Here is a 16,834-nt window from a genome sequence, read left to right as displayed (position 1 = left end):
CTCCAGTGGTTGACTGCGCTCACGGTGAAGCAGTTTTCCCCGATACCTGCTGGCATTTCCCCTCTTGCAGCCTGGCTCTCGGCTCTTGCCCCATCCCCGGGCGTTGCCCAGAGGGGTCTGGCTCCGTCTTCTCTGCCCCGTCCCAGCGATGGCCTCTTCACCACCTGCTGAAGCCTGGATGAACCCATTTCTCGGCCTGCCCTTATACAGCCCCCACCATCTCACTGGTCTTTACTGGGCTTACCTGGCTTTCTTGGGGATGAGGTTCCTCTTGCCCCTGCGTGGGGCTTCTCCCTCCCAGCTCCAGGAATTGGCATTTGCCTCTGCTGGGCTTCCTGGTGGCCCGTTTCCATCCTGCTCGCGGCCGCAGCCCCCGCGCGGCTCGTCCCAGCACGACGCCAGGGCCCTGGAGGAGCCGGCCCCGGCGCTGCCCGCGCTGGCCCCGGTTCGAGCCCCAGCCACACCACAGGGGTCAGAGATGATCTGGTTTGAATTATATTTTTCAATAAGGTTTTGTGAAACACCGTATCAAACTTTGTACTAAAATACAGATATATTACAGCTACTGTATTCCTTTCTCCACTGATTTCGTTTGGTTTGGTTTGGTTTTCCAATTGGATCAGTAACAGCAGTCGCGCCGCGGCCAGGCCTGGGCGCCGGCGGGCGGCTCGCTCCAGGCGCGCGGGGCGGGCAGGGGCCGCGCTGGCAGCGCGGGAGGGCCCGGGCGAAGCTCGGCACTGTTTCCCCCCGCCACCACCCCTCGGGGCGCGACGTCCCGCGGCCGGGTGCCCCGGCCGGGGCGGCTCGCCGGGCTGGGTCACGGCTCCTGCGTAGCCCTTCATTGCCTTTCCCAGCAGCGTTTCCCCCGCGCCGCGCCGTGCCGTGCCGTGCCGTGCCCCGGGCGAGCTCCGCGCCTCCCGCGCTGACACGTGCTTGGGGGCAGAGCTGCCGTCGCCCGCTCACGGCCCTCCGTCCTGGCCCGGCCCCGGCGCACCTCCGCTGAGCCTCCGCGGCCAGCCCCGGCCGGCGCCCCGCGCCGCGGCCCCCCGGCCCCCCGCAGCTCGCCGCGGCACCGCGGGCGTTATTGCATCACCAGGGCTGCTGCTGCTGCGGGCGCCGCGGCCAGCAGAGCCGTGGCCGGAGGCCGCGGGGAGCCCGGCTGCCACCGGCGGAGATAAAGCACCGTTCGGGGAGGGAAGGCGGCGGCGGCGCTTTCGGCGCTTACCGGGGCCCGGCCGGGCGCCAGCGGCCCCCGCACGCGGCCCGGCTGCGAGGTGCCGGGGCCGCTGCCCGGGCGGCACAGGGCGGGGGGGGCTCAAGTCACTTTACCCTGTTTAGAGAATATGAATTCACACGTAAAAGTACAGGCCGGCCCCGTGCCAGCCGCGGGGCGCCCCGGCGTGGAGACAGGACCACGGAGCTGTACAAAATGGGAGCGGGGAGGGTGCTGGGGCAGCGGCGGGCAGGCGGGCGACAGGCGGCAGCTCTGGAGTCCGGGGGATGTAGAAATCTGTTAAAAACTCTGAGAATGTTTTTTTTCCTCCGAACGAAACCGCAGTTGGATGCTGTTTGCGGACGAAGCGGGTCGGGGGCGTCCTCGCGCGGCGGCGGCGGCAGCCCGCGGGCAGCGGGGGGTGCGGAGCTGGCGGGGTGCATGGGGCGGCGGTGCCGGCGGGCGCGCAGACGTGGAGGCAGCGGGTGGGCGGCCGGGCCGGCGGCGGGCAGGACGGGGAGGGGGCGCCTGTGCCGCCGGGCGGGGGGCGGGGGTCCTGCCGCGGCCGCTCAGCCCTATATCCGCTGCGGGGAGAGCGCGGCGGGTCGGGCCTGGCTCGGCGGCGGGGCTGCGCCTGCCTGCTGCCAGCACGTGCCCGTGCCTGTCCCGGCCCCGCCGCCCCCAGCCCCGCTGCCCCCAGCCCCGCTGCCCCCAGCCCCACTGCCTCCAATCCCACTGCCCCCAACCCACTGCCCCCAGCCCCACTGCCCCCAATCCCACTGCCCCCACTACCTCTAGCCCCGCTGCCTCCAGTCCAGCTGCCTCCAGCCCCACTGCCCCCGGCCCGACTACCCCAACCCACTACCCCCAGCCCACTACCCCCAGTCCTGTTGCCTCCACTCTTACTGCGCCCAGTCCCGCTGCCCCCAATCCCACTACCCCCACTACCTCTAGCCCTGCTGTCCCCGGCCCCGCAGAGCCGGGGCAGCCGCCCCACGCAGCGCCCCCCAGCACGGCTCGCGGAGCAGGACGCCACCGTTCCGGACTTACCGCAGTGCCGACAAAATCTGCAAAACACAAGGAGAGCGCGTTAGGCAGCGCCGCGGGCCCCCGCCGCCCCCGGGCCCGGCCCTCCGCGCCACGGCGGCATCACTGCCGCCTGCCCCGCGCCAGCCGCGAGGTCGCCGGAGCGCGGCCGGCCCGGCCGGGCTCGCGCCTCCGCTCCCGCGCGCCCGCCGCGCCGCCTCACCTTTGCTCTCTGTCTTGAGCTCCTCGTGCAGCAGGTCGTTCTGCCGGTTGCCGAGGACGAAGGCCAGGAAGGAGAGGATGAGGGCGTTGAGGATGCCGATGATGGCCAGGATGTACGCCCAGCGCACGGAGCAGTCGCCCAGGGAGTACTTGCCCGTCTTCTCCCCGCACATGTCCCGGATGGTCTCTGCGTCCCAGCCGTCGGGGAAGATCATGCAGCCCAGCACCAGGCAGAGTGCTGCGCGGGGGGAGAGCGGGCATCAGGCGGCAAACGGGGGCCTCAGAGCCGGGCTCCCTGGCCCGGAGAGCTGCTCCCGGCGGGGAGCCCGTCTCGCCCCGCACCGGCTGGGCAGCGCGCGGTGCTGACGGCCGCCAGCGGCCGCTGCCGCCCCCTCGTAGCCCCCAGGGGCCACGTTTGCACCCAGCCCCCTTGGGCCCGTGTCTAGGAAACCGCAGGTAAGAGACAGTGGCAGGGATGCCGCTTCGCCCCGCGCGGGAGCTCCGGCCCAGCGGGGTCCCTGCCCTCGGCCTTTGGGCGCGGGCAGCTCCCCTGGCGCCGAGCAGGCTCGCTCGGGCGCTGGCCGCAGCCCCGTGCCCAGCACTGAGAAGTCGGGAAGCGCCGGGATTAACCGGGTGGAAACCACGAGACGAAGGTGAGGAGGAGGGGGTTTTCTCCGTATAGGAAATACAAAAGAGATCCTAGCCCTGCATCAGCTGCAAAGGTTAAAGATGTTAATAAAGACTGGGGAGAAGCTGAGGTGGCCCCAAGCATTTCCGACCTGCGTTAGGAAAGGAGAGATTTCGGAGACGCGCACACACACAAGTGTCAAGTACCCCCGGGCTCTCACGGCTGGAGGGGATGTCGAGCAGCCCTGGCCGGCCCGCGCGCCTGCCCCGCAGCAGCCCCTGCTGCCCGGGCACCTGCCCCCCTGGCTTCCCGACCCTCCGGTTTTATTGATTTCGGTACGAAGGGGAGATCGCGGGACGCCCCGAAAGCGAGCGCCGCGCTGGCGCAGCGCCCCGGCGCGTCCCTCGCAGCCGAGCGAGCCGCAGCGACCGCTCTGCCCGCGGAAGGGCAGCGGCGTTAACGCCACGGCGTTAGGCAGCCCGAAGACCAGCGCGTAAGTAACGCCCGCAGCCCGGCTGCGCCCCCGGTCGCGCGCCTGCACGGGCTCCCTGCTCCGCGGGTGCTGCGCACGGCGCTGGCCAAAGCAGCTTCGCGGACACGGGCGACTTCGGCAAGTCGTCTGGCCGGCGCCCGGACCCAGCTGCGGGGCCACGCGGCGGCCACCTCGCTGGTGGCTCCGAAATGACGCCGGTCACCGGCAGCCCCGAGCCGACCCGGGCGCCTCGGGGGCAGGTCCCTGCCCCGGGGCCGAGCCGGTGGCGTGGCAGCGAGTGACACCGCTCACGTCCCAGGCTGGGGAGCAGCAGGGCTGTAGCGGCTCTGCAGAGGCAGAAGAGGAGGCGAAAAGAGCCAGCGGTGCGAGGCTGGGCCGGGAGAGGCCAGCGCCAGCGAAAGCGGGACCGCTGCGGCTGCCTAGTCCCAGAGCCCTGAGCAATCCGGATGAGAAAGGCAGGGCAAAGCTCAAGGGCTGCAAAGGAAGGTGAACAAAAGCCAAAACTCAGGCACAGCTTGTACGAGGGGAGGCGGCTGACCGCTGGAAGGAGCTGCAAGGAGCTGCGGCGGCTGCGCCGCTCCTCGAATCTGGGCCTGGCGCATCCGCCCCCAAACGCCGCGGCTGGCAGCGGCAGGGCGCCAGCCCGCTCGCCGGCTGTCGCGCACGGGCCCTGCTCAGCCGAGCAGCTGCAGAGGCCGGCGCAGCTCATGACAAGTGTGGGGTCGCCCAGGGCAGGCTGGGGAGAAGGGGGCTCGGGCCGCCCTGCTGCAGCAGGGGGGATCCCGGAGTCGGCTCGGCACCCGCCCGGCGCCCTTGCGAGGCCCAGGAAGGAGCACGTGGCTCTGCTGGCGGCACAGCGGTGCTCAGCTGCGAGGGGCCCTCACCGCGTCCCAAATCCCCCCCGGCGGGCGGCCGAAACGAGGCCCGCAGCCTTGGGGACCTGCTCCAGCCGACGCACAGCCTGGCCTCCCTGGGGACCTGCGCTCCGGCTGCTCTGGAGCAGGATAAGCCCCCCTGGGCCACCGCGTCCCTTCAGAGACCGGCCCCTTCGGAGCACGTCTTCGTGCTGCGCAGAAAGCGCGCAGCTGAGCACCGGCGGACAAGCAGCGGCCGGCGGGGCCCGCAGCGGCGCCGTGGCCTCCCGCGCCCCTGCCCTCGGTGTTCCCGGCAGCAGCCCGAGGCCTCCGCTCTGTCACAAGCAATCCCGTTTCCCGCGCGTCCTCAGCCCGCCCGATGTCCTGGAAACACCTTTTGGAGCCGTGCCGCAAGGCGTGATGCCGAGGCACAGAGCAGGAGCACGGGGCCGGGGGCTCCAGCGGGGCGCTGCCCGCTGCCGCCCGCGCTCGCCCCGGCCGCCTCGCGCTCTTGCTCGAGCCTCTTCGGCGCAGCAGCCACTGCCAGCGGCTTAACCTTTCTCAAAGGCTGACGGCAGGGCCCTGCCAAAACGGCACGAGTCTCCGAAAAGGTCAGGCGCGACGGAGCCTCCCCGAGCGGGCGCAGGCACCGGCCGCCCGCACGTGCCCGAGCCGCGCACGGCGCCGGCCGCCGCGCTGCCCTTTTCAGGCAGCCCCGGCGCGTCGGGTCCGACGGGCTGCGGGGCTGGGAGCCGCCTTCCCCTCCGCCCGGCGCCTGCTGCTCCCAGCTCCCAACGCTCTTCGTTTTCTCACCGGCCTCCAACTGCGCAAAGGTCTCTCAGACACTTCGGTTTGAGTGAAAACCTCTTTAAAAAAAAAAATTAAAACTGCCTATTTCTAGACCTTGCAGCTGTGGAAACAGAGAATTACAACTCCTACAAGATCAGCTATAAAAAAAGAGGAAAAAAATAACCCAACTCCTGCCTATTTTGTTTTAATTCTTATGCTTCTGAGGTTTGGCGAGGGATCCTGCGCGCTGGTGCCCCGGAGCGACACCCGCCTCTTGCACTTTATCACACCGCACAGCGGCAATCGCTCCTCCAGGCCCCGGCTGCAATTCCCACTCGCTGGATTTTCCCAGTCGGGCTATAAAGGAGGGGGAGCTGGGCAAGATGAGTCTGAGGCTACACGATTCGGTAACCCCAGGGGCAGCAGCTGCCCAGGGGCAGGAATAACCGGCCGTGCCTGCGGGGGTGAAAGCTGGCCAGCAGTACAGGAAAGGATCTGGGGTTACACTGGATCTCAAGGCGAACGCTGGTGAGGCTGTTAGGGAAAAGCAAACGTCACACGGGGAGGTGAAAGCACGAGGACACGGTGACAGGCAGGCAGTGACACCTCTGTGCAACCACGGTGAGAACCGGGTTGTTTTAGGTGCGGTGCTTCCAGAAATCAAGGAGCAACTGGGGGTGGTGGGAGGGGGGGTCGAGAGTAAAGCAAGGAGCACACTCAGAGGGCTGGAAATGAATATTTAGCCCGTGCTCGCTGCCACGCTGAAACCCCTCCGCTCGGTTTGCGGTACTGCCTGCAGGATTTTCGCTTGGGATGAGGCTTTGGCCTCCCGGCTTGTTTTTCCAGCTGTTTAATGGCTTCATATTCTTTGGTGCTGCCTTGTCAGGGCTCCTTAGAAATGAAATGCGCATCTCAAGGGCTTTTGATATCCTGGCAAAACAAATGAATTGAAGGGAATTCAGTTTTATGACTCAGGCTGCAACAGTGGAGCAAGGTTTTTGCAAAGTGAAACGAGAAGGCTCTTACTGGCAGGACCAGATCCCCCTGGCAGAAGGCGCATTTAGCTAATCTGAAGTGTCTGAGCAACCTGCATGTCTGCACAGTATCGGGGTTATTCCAGTGTTGCATGAGACTAGCGGAGCTGTGCCAGCAGGATTTAAGTCTGACTTATTTTTAGTCACTTAGCTTGTTGTCTAGTTCGAAGTTTTGGGCAAAGACTGGCTTTTTACTCTCCTCTGCCACCATGGCTGGAGAGCCTAACGACATGTCCCCCTGACCACGAGCACTGGCAGCAGTGCAGCCAAGGGGCTCCGCGGTTCACGAGGTGAAAGCTGGGGGGCTAAAAAGCCTGAAAAAACGTGGGGGTAACCTTGCATCCTAGAACAGGCTTATTAAACCTGGCCGATCACCAGGGAGCAAATGGCTTTTCCTTCCCAAGGAGGGAGATCAAGGACTTTGGCAACCGCAAAAGCCCGTTTGATCCTGAAGTCGGCAAATGCTGCAGGCGCCGAAGCCCTCTGCCAAGCAAGACGCTATCCTGTGCCAAACGGCTCGTCCTTCTGGGGAGCCGCTGCAACCTCCAGAGGCCTTAAAAGCAGCTCCTGGGGAGGAGGGCCATGAGCGTTGGAGGGTGGCTGGGGAGCGGCACAGCTGCAGCTGCTTGCGCTGATTAGCAGGGCTCTAGCGTGAAGGAAGCATAAAGACCAGGCAAGGCTGGAGCTGCCCAAATTCAGGTCAGGAAAGCAGCACTGCTGGAGCCCCCAGCGTGCCAGGGCTGCAGAGGGAAGGGCCGGGGCAGTGAGAGCCCCAGCCGCGGTGGACGTCGCGTGTTGCCGTGCCGAGGGAGGCCCTGCCAGGGTAGGCACAGCCCCGTGAGCTGTACTGAACCCAGCTATAAATAAATACTGGCTCTGAAGCTCAACATCTGCAGCAGAGGAACCACCTCCTGCAACACACAGCGGCTCCGGGAGTCAGCGTCCTCCTCCTCCTCCTCCTCCTCCCTGCGCTGCAGCGCGGGCGCGCACGGCTCGTGGCCCCGCCGGCAGCCAGCCTCGTCCCCGGGGATGGGCGCCTGCTATTTCTGTCTCTCGCAGAGCGAGCGGCAGCCGAGCAGAGCAGAAGGGGCTGCAGAGGGGTTCCTGCTGACCCAGTCTCCCGTCGCACTGGCATCTGCGCCTCCTGCTCCCATCCAGCCTCCAGTGTCGCCGCGCGGAGGCAGCCGAGGCCGAGGCCGGACCCCTCGAGGCGGCACATAACGGCCCGGGGCCGCGTGCCCTCCCGCAGGCTCAGAGCCCCGGCTGCAAGTAACCTGAAGGGAAGGGGCACCGGCCCGCCCCGGGGACGGGCTCAGCCCTGGCGACACACTCGCTCCTGGCCCCGTGGACGGGGAGGCCCCAGGAGACACAGCAGACGCTCGCAGCCCGGCGCCGGCTCCACCGCACAGCCCTGACCCCGCTTTGCTGCGCTTTCCCTCATCCCAGCTTGTTCTCAACCAACCGTGACTTTACTATTTGCCATCTGTTTAACGCACCCTGTCGTTGCCAGCCTGATTCGGGTCCTGCAAGAGGAGAAGTCTCTTCTGAGACTAACGCCTTGAAATGATCAAGGGAAAGCAAGTCCTGAGCCGCTCTCCCTGTGCCGAGTGGGAACGGGCCCCGTCCCCTGGGGACTGCGGAGGGCAGCGGGCGGCTGGGCTCCTGCGCCCCCGGCTGCCTCATCACCAGCACATCCTCTCTCCTAAAAACAGAAATCCCAGGAAAATAAACGAAAATGAAAGGCAGCATGCTCAGGACGACTAATAGGACATGCCATTTCCACAAAAAGGAGCTGCCTTACGGCATTTTGCTCCACGAGCTGTTTCTGAGCCAAAAACTCAGCAGGATTCAGAATAGGGTTAAGAATTTGTATGAATCAGAACTGACAGTTACTTTATCTAGAACAACGGTGAAGGGATGTAAGCTCCAGGACATAACCAGCTCCTAAACGCCTGGCTCAGACCCTCGCTGCAGGAACGCAGCCCCATTAAGCAGTCATTATGGGAGGTTTCCACTGACTTCAAAGGCTCAGGGCTGGCTGCTGCTAAGCACAAGCTACTGGACAGATGCAAGGGCTGCGCTGCTTTGGCTGTTCATGTCCCTGATGTAAGACAGGCTGGCAATGAAGGCATGAACTAAAATAGCAGAGGAGGGTGAGGGAAAATCCTCAAGAAACTTTTTTGGATAGAAATTGATAATTCAGCAAATGCAAATTTTTCGCAGCAGCATTTTCTTTTTGATGCAATGTTGGTAGCTGGAAGCTGATACCCTGGCACTAATTCTTCCTTGCACAGAGAAAAACCCATCTCTTCCTTATTCCCAGTAACTGCCCAATTATACTATCTCCTTGGTCTGGATCAGGGGTATGTTTCATTTTTTCATTAAGGATTTTCATATCCATGAAAGCTATTTTCTGAAACCTCAGAATCTCTCAGGCGAAGCCTGGCTCTCCAGCCGGAAAGGTGAACCTGTGCTAACGTGGCTCAGGAGACGCAGCGCTCGCTGCGGCACACGTGAGCCTTCCAGGGCTGAAGCGTTCACGTGGGCCAGACCTTGCTCCTCTTCACCCCCGGCACAGCGACCGAGGTCCACCGCATGCCGACGCCATGCAGAGAACGAGAGTGGGTGCCGGGGAGAGCCGAGCACAGCGAGGGGTGGCACCGATGGCGCCGGAGGTTGCAGAAGAGGAAGCAAGGAGGAAGTTCAGCCCGGAGAAGATGAAAAGACGGCAGAGCCCTGCCGTGGGACCAGCTGCCCCCTATACACAGCGGTTTCTCAGACCATCCTCCACCCCTCAGAGACTGTAACTACCATCAAGCCGAGCAGCACAGGCCATGCCGAGAGGAAACCAAGGCAGCGATCCACAGCTGAGGGGACATCCCCCTCTGTAGCAGGGACGTGCAAATGCTAAACTCACTTTGTTCTCCAAAAGCGCTGTGGTTTCCCGAGCGTGTGCTCTCAATATGGGAAATGAAGCCTGCTCCTTTGTACGAGGCAAGGAGACGAACCTGGCGGTAGGAAAGGGGCTTCCTGGCCGCTGCTGCCTGCGGACACGTCAAAGCCGTGCTGTGCAGCTGTGCGCAGGAGGGATCTCCATCCAGAGGGTGGAAAATGCCGCTTTGATACAGAAGATAAAACTGCTGCGGCTTTGCCTCAGCTCCTGATTCACACTCTGGGGGTGGGAAGGGCCCATTGGAGAGAGATGAGTGTAGCTCTAAAGTGGTTCTCCCAAAGGAGAGGAGGACTAAGATGCACAAATATTATCACATTCTCCTTTGGACAAGGTACCTGGACACCGCGTGATTACTTCCACAGCGCCACCCACAAAGACATAAACCATGGCCAACGGTGCGATCCTGGGTAAAAGCCCTCTCCCACTTTGTGCTCACACCTGGCCTAAGGGAGCGAGAAGGTCTCAACACCCCGACTGCTGGGTTTGAGCTGCACGGAGCAGGAGGAACGGGGAACCACCACCGTGCAAGGCCAGCAACCTCCTCATGCGAGATGGACTCTGTGCGCAGCCGGCTGCCACTTTGGCCCTTCAATCGACTGTCGGTGCAAACTCAGACTGCTGCTGCTTCTTTTGTGCTCCCGAACTCTCCTGCGTCCCCACCAGGCGGTTTGGTGGCTGCAGCCAGGCCAGCGATGCTTGCGCTCAGGCCACCGGGCGCTCTGCCTGCAGCGCCTTGTGCGGGTGCTTCGACCAGCCCAAGTGACCAGGCCCACGTATTACGGGAGACGCTGCCACTTACATTTCCCGCAGAGCCCAGCAAGCTCACAGCTGAATGTGACACTCAACAACTGGAGGGTGGACGAGAGGGATACCCGTGCAGCCAGCTCCTCGCCGAGTAAGCATCACCCTGCGGGGCTTCCTGAGAAGCTCCTTCGCTGATTTTGGTGTGCGGGGTGATATCAGGGTGCCCTCAGTCACACAGTTGTTGATGTTCTCATGTTAAAGGCACAGTGTTTCTGGTTTTGTAACAGAAGGATTTAGCACAATCTCCTGTTTTGTGTTATTGGGATTTTGAGTAGGGCAGATGGCTGGGTTTCTATTTGCGATAAAGCAGCGTCTTTTAATTAGATCCAGTTTCCTCCTAGGGGGGCAGTGGCTTTTGAGATGGGGCTTTCTGTGAAGGTCTAATTAAGCCCTTCCCTGATTGTTGTCCACTAATTAGACATTGAAGACTTAAACTTTTTTTTTTCTTTTTTTCTCTGTAAAGATGCTGTCTTTTAGCTCCTCCTTCTCTCCTCCTCCCCCACTTTCTTGGTCTTGATTTTCTCCACTCTGAAAAGCCCTTTGGCTCCCTCGCACAGCAGCCCTGTATTCTGCGCTTGGCCGTCCCTTATGGACAAAGGTGGACCCCTCTCTGCCACGTTTCTCTGCCTTTCACCTTGTTTGCTTTGCTTTTGCCAGTGAGACGGGGAAGTTCGGGCCTCACTGCTGCTTCTGCCACTCAGTTGCAAGTGCTCCTTCAGCTAAATCCTCTCCTGGGCGAGAGCACTGCTTTTCCCTCCCCTGCCTCTCCAAACCCTGTGCTCTGACACTGTGCCAGCCCCCCATGCAAAGGTATCTCCCAAGCCTGTCACCACGCTGCCCCTGAGCCTGTGCCGGGCCATATCCTTGCCCTGCGCCACGGCATTCAGCCCACGGTGTCGTCTCTGTGGCTCATGGCAGCTCCTTCTCCGTAGTATCCCCACCTGCGGCCGCCTCTGACGCACCCAGAGAAGCTCAGCCCCAGCAAGCCCTGAGCCAGGCTTTCTTGCAAGTGTAGTTGTGAGAAACGCAAGCGCAGCAGCAAGGCGCAAAGTGTGAAGAGAGGCAAGTCCCGAGGCAGGACGGGGGGGACCTTGAGGTCCCGGCTCCAGCTGGCCCCAGCAGCCCGCTGCAGCGGGCCGAGCAGGGCAGGCTCAGGCACCCACAGTGGGACCTGATGAAGCGGGTGGGTTGAAGGCAGCTTCCCAACAGCTCCAGCTTTTGCCCATCCCAGGCTGCCTCTTGCCTGCCAGCAGGAGCCTCTGGGGACAGAGAGCTGGGCATCTGGAGGAGGCCCACAGCCACGCATAGGGGCACAGAGCCACGCTGCAGGCCGCCTTGCTGCCAACCCTCCAGCCCCAGACCTCTGCCTGCATCCCTCTAGGGCACTGCTGCAGTCGCCGCATAGAGCCCCGGGCCAGGGCAGGGTGCTCCAGGAAGGAAGCCCCGACAGCAGCCGGGGACAGCCCTGCGCACGCAGCCCGCCGCTGCAAGCTCCCTGCGCAGCAGCAGCAGCAGCCGCCAGGCACTCCAAGCTGCTGATTAAGCTGTGGCCAATCGGCGGGATTTGGACTCTGAGCTTGTCTTAAACCAGTAAATCTTTGGGACAGGGAAAATTAAAGATGAAAGAATTTCCCGATAAGCCGAGGCAGCTCCAGGTCTGGCTGTGGTCCTGATCTGGGTGAGGGGAGGCCAAGCTTTCCATCTCGGTCAAGCTGACAGGAGGGAGCTGGGCCAGCTGCAAGCCCCTAGCACAGGGGGAAAGACCCCACAAGGCTCTATCCTCCCACGTGGATGATGGGGGGGTCTTCTCCTGGGGGGATGGGACTGGGGGGTCCTTTCACTGGGAAAACAGGGCCCTTTATACAGGGATGCTCAGGGTGTTTTCAGCATAAGCTCTGGGACTCTTCACGCTCACTGTGTCCAAGTGGGGAGTAATGGGATGTCTTGTCACGTATGATAAGACTGGAGAGAGATGGAAGCACAGGGTCCTTCTGCTGGCAGTGCAAGGCCCCATTACTGGAGGAAGCTCAGCATTTTTTCTCGGGATCTTTCTGCCAAAAGGATACCAGAAGCTCTGTGAGCAGAGATTGGAGGTCTATGCACACGGGGAGACTCAGGATCCTTAACAATGTCTGCATCAGGTCCCGCTTCTGAGGCAGTTTGCATTATAGGTCCCTTTAAGAGGAGTCACTGTTTTGGGGGGGAGTGAAGGGGCTCATCCCTTTTGAGAACACATCAGAGGGAAACTTAGGGTGTCTCTTGGGTGGGGGGGAAGCTGTACCTAGGGTCTCTTCATGGTGAGAACTGGGAAGGGGTCACGCACAGAGCCCTTTCATGGCGATGGAGGGAGGGAGACTGTGCTCAGCATCCCTTCAAGGGGAAGCTGGAGGGTCTGTACACAGGTCCTTTTACAGGGCTGGCGTGGGGGGAGTCTATGCATGGGCTCCTGCCAGAGAGTTGAGGGGTTCCCCTGGAGTGGGCACCCCTTAGGGCAGGGTAGATGAGGAGTCTGGGGCCCTCGTTCCCCAATGGCTCAGAGGGAAGTCCCTGATCTGGGGTACGCCGGGGGGCTGGTCCCTGGTCCAGGGTATACCAGGGCGTCCTAGGGGCAGGTCCCTGAACCTGTGGGCCGGTTCTTGCTCTGGGGTGTCCCAAAGCTGGTCCCTGGCCCAGGGTATACTAGGGCACTCCAAGGCCAGTGCCTGGCCTGGGTGGTCTGCGGTGCCCCAGGATGTCTGGGTGCCCCAGGGCTGCAGGGCTGCTGCCTGTTCTGGGGTGCTCCAGAAAGGGTCCGTGGTTCCTGGGATGTCCCTGTAGTTCTTTGCAGCCTGATGTGGCCTGGGGAGCACTGGTTGTCAGTGCCTGGTGCCTGTTTCCAGTGCTGTGTCAGTGCTAGTGCCTGGCCTAGGTGTCCTGGGGAGCCCTGGGGTGACCTGGGGGCCCCCAGTGCTGGTGCCTGGCTCAGCTTTCTCAGGGAATCCTGGTGTGCCTTGAGGCCAGTCCCCCTTCGTGCTAGTGCCTGTCCCAATGCCTGGACACGTGTGCCCTGCACTTGTGCTTAGACCTGGTGTCCTGGGAAGCCCTGTGTGCCTGGTGCCTGTGCCGGAGCCCAGTACTCGGATCCTGGGAAGCCCTGGGAGCCAGTGCCTTGTGTCCCAGGGAGCCCAGGGTACCTGATGCCTGGTGCAGGTGACTGGCCTGGGTGCCGGTGTCCATGGGAGCACCTGGTGTCCACTGCCTGGCCCAGATGCCAGTGTCTGGGAAAGTGCCAGGTACAAGTGTCCAGGAGGAGCCTCCAGTGCTGGTGCAGGGGAGCACCTGGTGCTGGTGTTTGCGAAAGCCCCTGGTGCTGATGCCTGGGGGTCCTCCAGTGCCAGATCCTGGGGAGTCCCTGGTGCCAGTACCCAGAGTCAGTGCCCAGGAAGCCCCCAGAGCTGATGTTGGGAGAAGTCTTGGTGCCAGTGCCCACTGCCAGTGCTTGGAAGCCTCCAGTGCTGGTGCTGATGCTGGGGGAGGCCCTAGTGCCACTGCCTGGACCTGTTGCCCAAGGAGCCCCTGGTGCCAGAGCATGGGGACCCACCAGTGTGGGTGCCTGAAAAATCCCCAGTGCTGGTGCCCAGCACATGTTGGTGCTGGTGACCAAAGCTGGTATCTGAGGAGCCCCCAGTAACAGTGCCCAGGGAGGTCCAGAGAACCCCTGGTTCCTGAGCCATTGCCTGGGAAACCCCAGTGGTGGAGCTGGTGCCAGTGCTTGGGGAGCCCTGGTGCTGGTGCCTGGGAAGCACCAGAGCTGGAGCCCAGGAATCCTGGTGTCTGGGCATCCCTGGGGCAGGTGCTGGAGCCAGTGCTGGAGGCCGTGGGGCTGCTACCGGGTGCCCGAGGAACCCTCAGTGCTGGTGTTGTTGCCCAGGATCCCCTGCGCCAGTGCTCAGATCCCCGATGCCAGTGTCTGGGAGCCCGAGTGCCTGGGTAGCCGCAGGGCTAGTGCCTGGGACCCCCAGTGCCAGAGCCTGGGATGCCCGGTGCCAGTGCAGGGGATGCCTGGTGCTGGAGACCCAGTGCCAGTGCCTGGACTGCCTGGTGCCTAGGATGCCTGAGGCTGGAGCATGGGATGTCCAGATGCTTGGGATGCCCAGGGATTCCCAGAGCCTGGAATGCCTGGTGTTGGAGCCCAGGATGCCTGGAGCCCGGGCTGCCCAGGTGCTCGGGATGCCCAGAGCCTGGAATGCCTGGTGCTGGAGCCTGGGCTGCCCAGGCGCTCGGGATGTCCAGGGATGCCCAGAGCCTGGAATGCCTGGTGCTGGAGCCCAGGATGACCGAGCCCGGGCTGCCCAGGCACTCGGGATGTCCAGGGATGCCCAGAGCCTGGAATGCCTGGTGCCGGAGCCCAGGATGCCTGGAGCCCGGGCTGCCCAGGTGCTCGGGATGCCCAGAGCCTGGAATGCCTGGTGCTGGAGCCTGGGCTGCCCAGGCACTCGGGATGTCCAGGGCTGCCCAGAGCCTGGAATGCCTGGTGCCGGAGCCCGGGCTGCCTGGAGCCCGGGCTGCCCAGGCGCTCGGGATGCCCAGAGCCTGGAATGCCTGGTGCTGGAGCCCGGGATGCCTGGAGCCCGGGCTGCCCGAGCCCGGGCTGCCCAGAGCCTGGAATGCCTGGTGCTGGGGCCCGGGCTGCCCAGGCGCTCGGGATGCCCAGAGCCTGGAATGCCTGGTGCTGGAGCCCAGGATGACCGAGCCTGGGTTGCCCAGGCGCTCGGGATGCCCAGAGCCTGGAATGCCTGGTGCTGGAGCCCAGGATGACCGAGCCTGGGTTGCCCAGGCGCTCGGGATGCCCAGAGCCTGGAATGCCTGGTGCTGGAGCCCAGGATGACCGAGCCTGGGTTGCCCAGGCGCTCGGGATGCCCAGAGCCTGGAATGCCTGGTGCTGGAGCCCAGGATGACCGAGCCTGGGTTGCCCAGGCGCTCGGGATGCCCAGAGCCTGGAATGCCTGGTGCTGGAGCCCGGGCTGCCCGAGCCCGCGCTGCGCGGGGCGCGGGGCGGCGGCGCGGCCGTACCTGCGAGCAGCTGCATCCAGGCGCAGATCTTGTAGACGGTGGCGGTGTTGCAGAAGAAGAAGAGCGCGAAGCAGGTGATGCAGCCCAGGATCAGCACCATGGAGAGCAGCACGAAGAAGGCGGCGGCCTGGAAGGCGCCCGAGGGGATGGTGCTGAAGTCGGTGAAGGAGCCGCGGCACGAGAGCTCGCGGCCCGCCAGCCCGCTGCCCACGCAGTAGTGGAAGAGCCCGAAGTAGCCGGGCTTGGGCGTGTTGACGCTGTCGCCCACCCAGTAGGGCTGGATGAAGACCACCACGTTGATGATGGCGAAGCAGATGGTGAAGATGGCCCAGAGCACGCCGATGGCGCGCGAGTTCCGCATGTAGTTGTCATGGTAGAGCTTGGAGGCCTCCTGCGAGGGCAGCATCCTGCCGGCCGGGGGGCCGCGCCGGCGGGGCGCCCGCCGGGGGGGCCGCGGCCTAGGCGCGCCCGCGGGCTCCCGGCCCCTGCGCCACCCGCGCCGCCATCTTGGCTGCCGCCTCTGCGCCCCGCGCGCCGCCGCCGCCGCCGCGCGCGCCCCCCGCCACTGCGGAGCGCGGCGGAGCGCGGCGGAGCGCCGCGCGCTCAACAGAGGGCTCGGCCGCGCTCGGCTCGGGCTCGGCCGCGCTCGGCTCGCTCCGGGGCGGCTCGGCCGCGCTCGGCTCGCTCCGGGGCGGCTCGGCCGCGCTCGGCTCGGGCTCGGCCGCGCTCGGCTCGCTCCGGGGCGGCTCGGCACCTCTCGGCTCCTGCTCGGCCGCGCTCGGCTCGATGCCCGAAGCTTCGGCAAGGTTCGGCTGGAGCTCGGCAGCGCTCGGCTCGCTCCGGGGCGGCTCGGGAAGCTTCGGCAAGGCTCGGAACCGCTCGGCGCCACCCGGCGCTCCGGAGGGCGGGCGCGGCGCGGCGGGGCCCGGCCCGCGGCCCGCCCCCAGCCCCGCCGCCGGGGCCGCCGAGCTGCGCGTGCCTGGCCGGGCTCATCTCTCCGGGAGCCTCCCGCCGGGCCCCGCACAAGCTGCAGAGGCTCGCAGGCTGGGGCAGGAGCCTGCCCGTGCGGGCAGCGCGTCCTCCTGACCCGTTTGGTGGAGTTGGAGCAAGGTGCCCCCGGTGTGGGCCGTACTGGGAGCAGACGGGCCCAGTCCAGCCTGCCTGGTGTGTCCCAGCGTAGCGGGGGCCTGGGCACACGAGTGTGCAAGGTCAGGGCTGGCAAGCCGCTGGCCCGAGCGGGGGGCTCCCGAGGGCAGGGTGCCCTGTTAGAGGGAGCTGCTTGCTGGCCAAAGGCAGTGCCTCGTCCCTTGAGGGAGCTCTGCAAGAGCCTTCCCCCCAACGCCTGCAGCGTCATGCTGGCGCCAAAGTACCAGCAGAGACCAGACAGTCTTGGACTATTTTTCTTTTAAATCCAATTAAAATGCATGGCATTTAGCTGCAGCTATTGTTGTACTGAGCTTTTGTGAAATGCTCCAGAGGCTTCATTGGCATCCAGGTCTCTTCAAGGTTTGTAGCTGATTAGCAAAACAGACATTCGCAGATGAAAAAAAAATCTGTATTCCCTAAGAGAAAAGGAGCTGTTTGCCATGTGCTTCTGGCAGAGGTAACCAGTGGTTTATATTAACTCGTCTGCTGCAAAGAGTATTTGCAGTCTATGTGAAGGTGCTGCTACTGTCCTCACTACATCCAGCACCTGTAAGCTACTGCTCTTGCGTGTGCAGGGAGTGCTGTAAACCTATGCTAATGCACACCTCGGAGGTGTCACT

The 16,834-nt window shown here is 64.0% G+C and overlaps 1 protein-coding gene across 1 annotated transcript; it reads right to left on the bottom strand.

Annotated features, from left to right (window-relative positions):
• Positions 1-999: 999 nt before the first annotated feature.
• Positions 1,000-15,503, bottom strand: LHFPL4 (LHFPL tetraspan subfamily member 4). The gene is made up of 4 exons (XM_062585347.1): positions 15,069-15,503; positions 2,463-2,699; positions 2,264-2,280; positions 1,000-1,797 (listed from the first exon to the last, which is right to left on the bottom strand). The coding sequence occupies exons 1-4, from the start codon at positions 15,472-15,474 to the stop codon at positions 1,789-1,791; spliced, it is 669 nt and encodes a 222-aa protein (XP_062441331.1). The 5' UTR covers positions 15,475-15,503; the 3' UTR covers positions 1,000-1,788.
• Between the last annotated feature and the right edge of the window lie 1,331 nt (positions 15,504-16,834).

The sequence above is a fragment of the Rhea pennata genome, chromosome 12 (assembly GCF_028389875.1).
Source record: "Rhea pennata isolate bPtePen1 chromosome 12, bPtePen1.pri, whole genome shotgun sequence".
Classification (NCBI taxonomy): Eukaryota; Metazoa; Chordata; class Aves; order Rheiformes; family Rheidae; genus Rhea; species Rhea pennata.
Note: the sequence above shows the minus strand (reverse complement) of the source record. Positions and strands in the feature narration are given on the sequence as shown.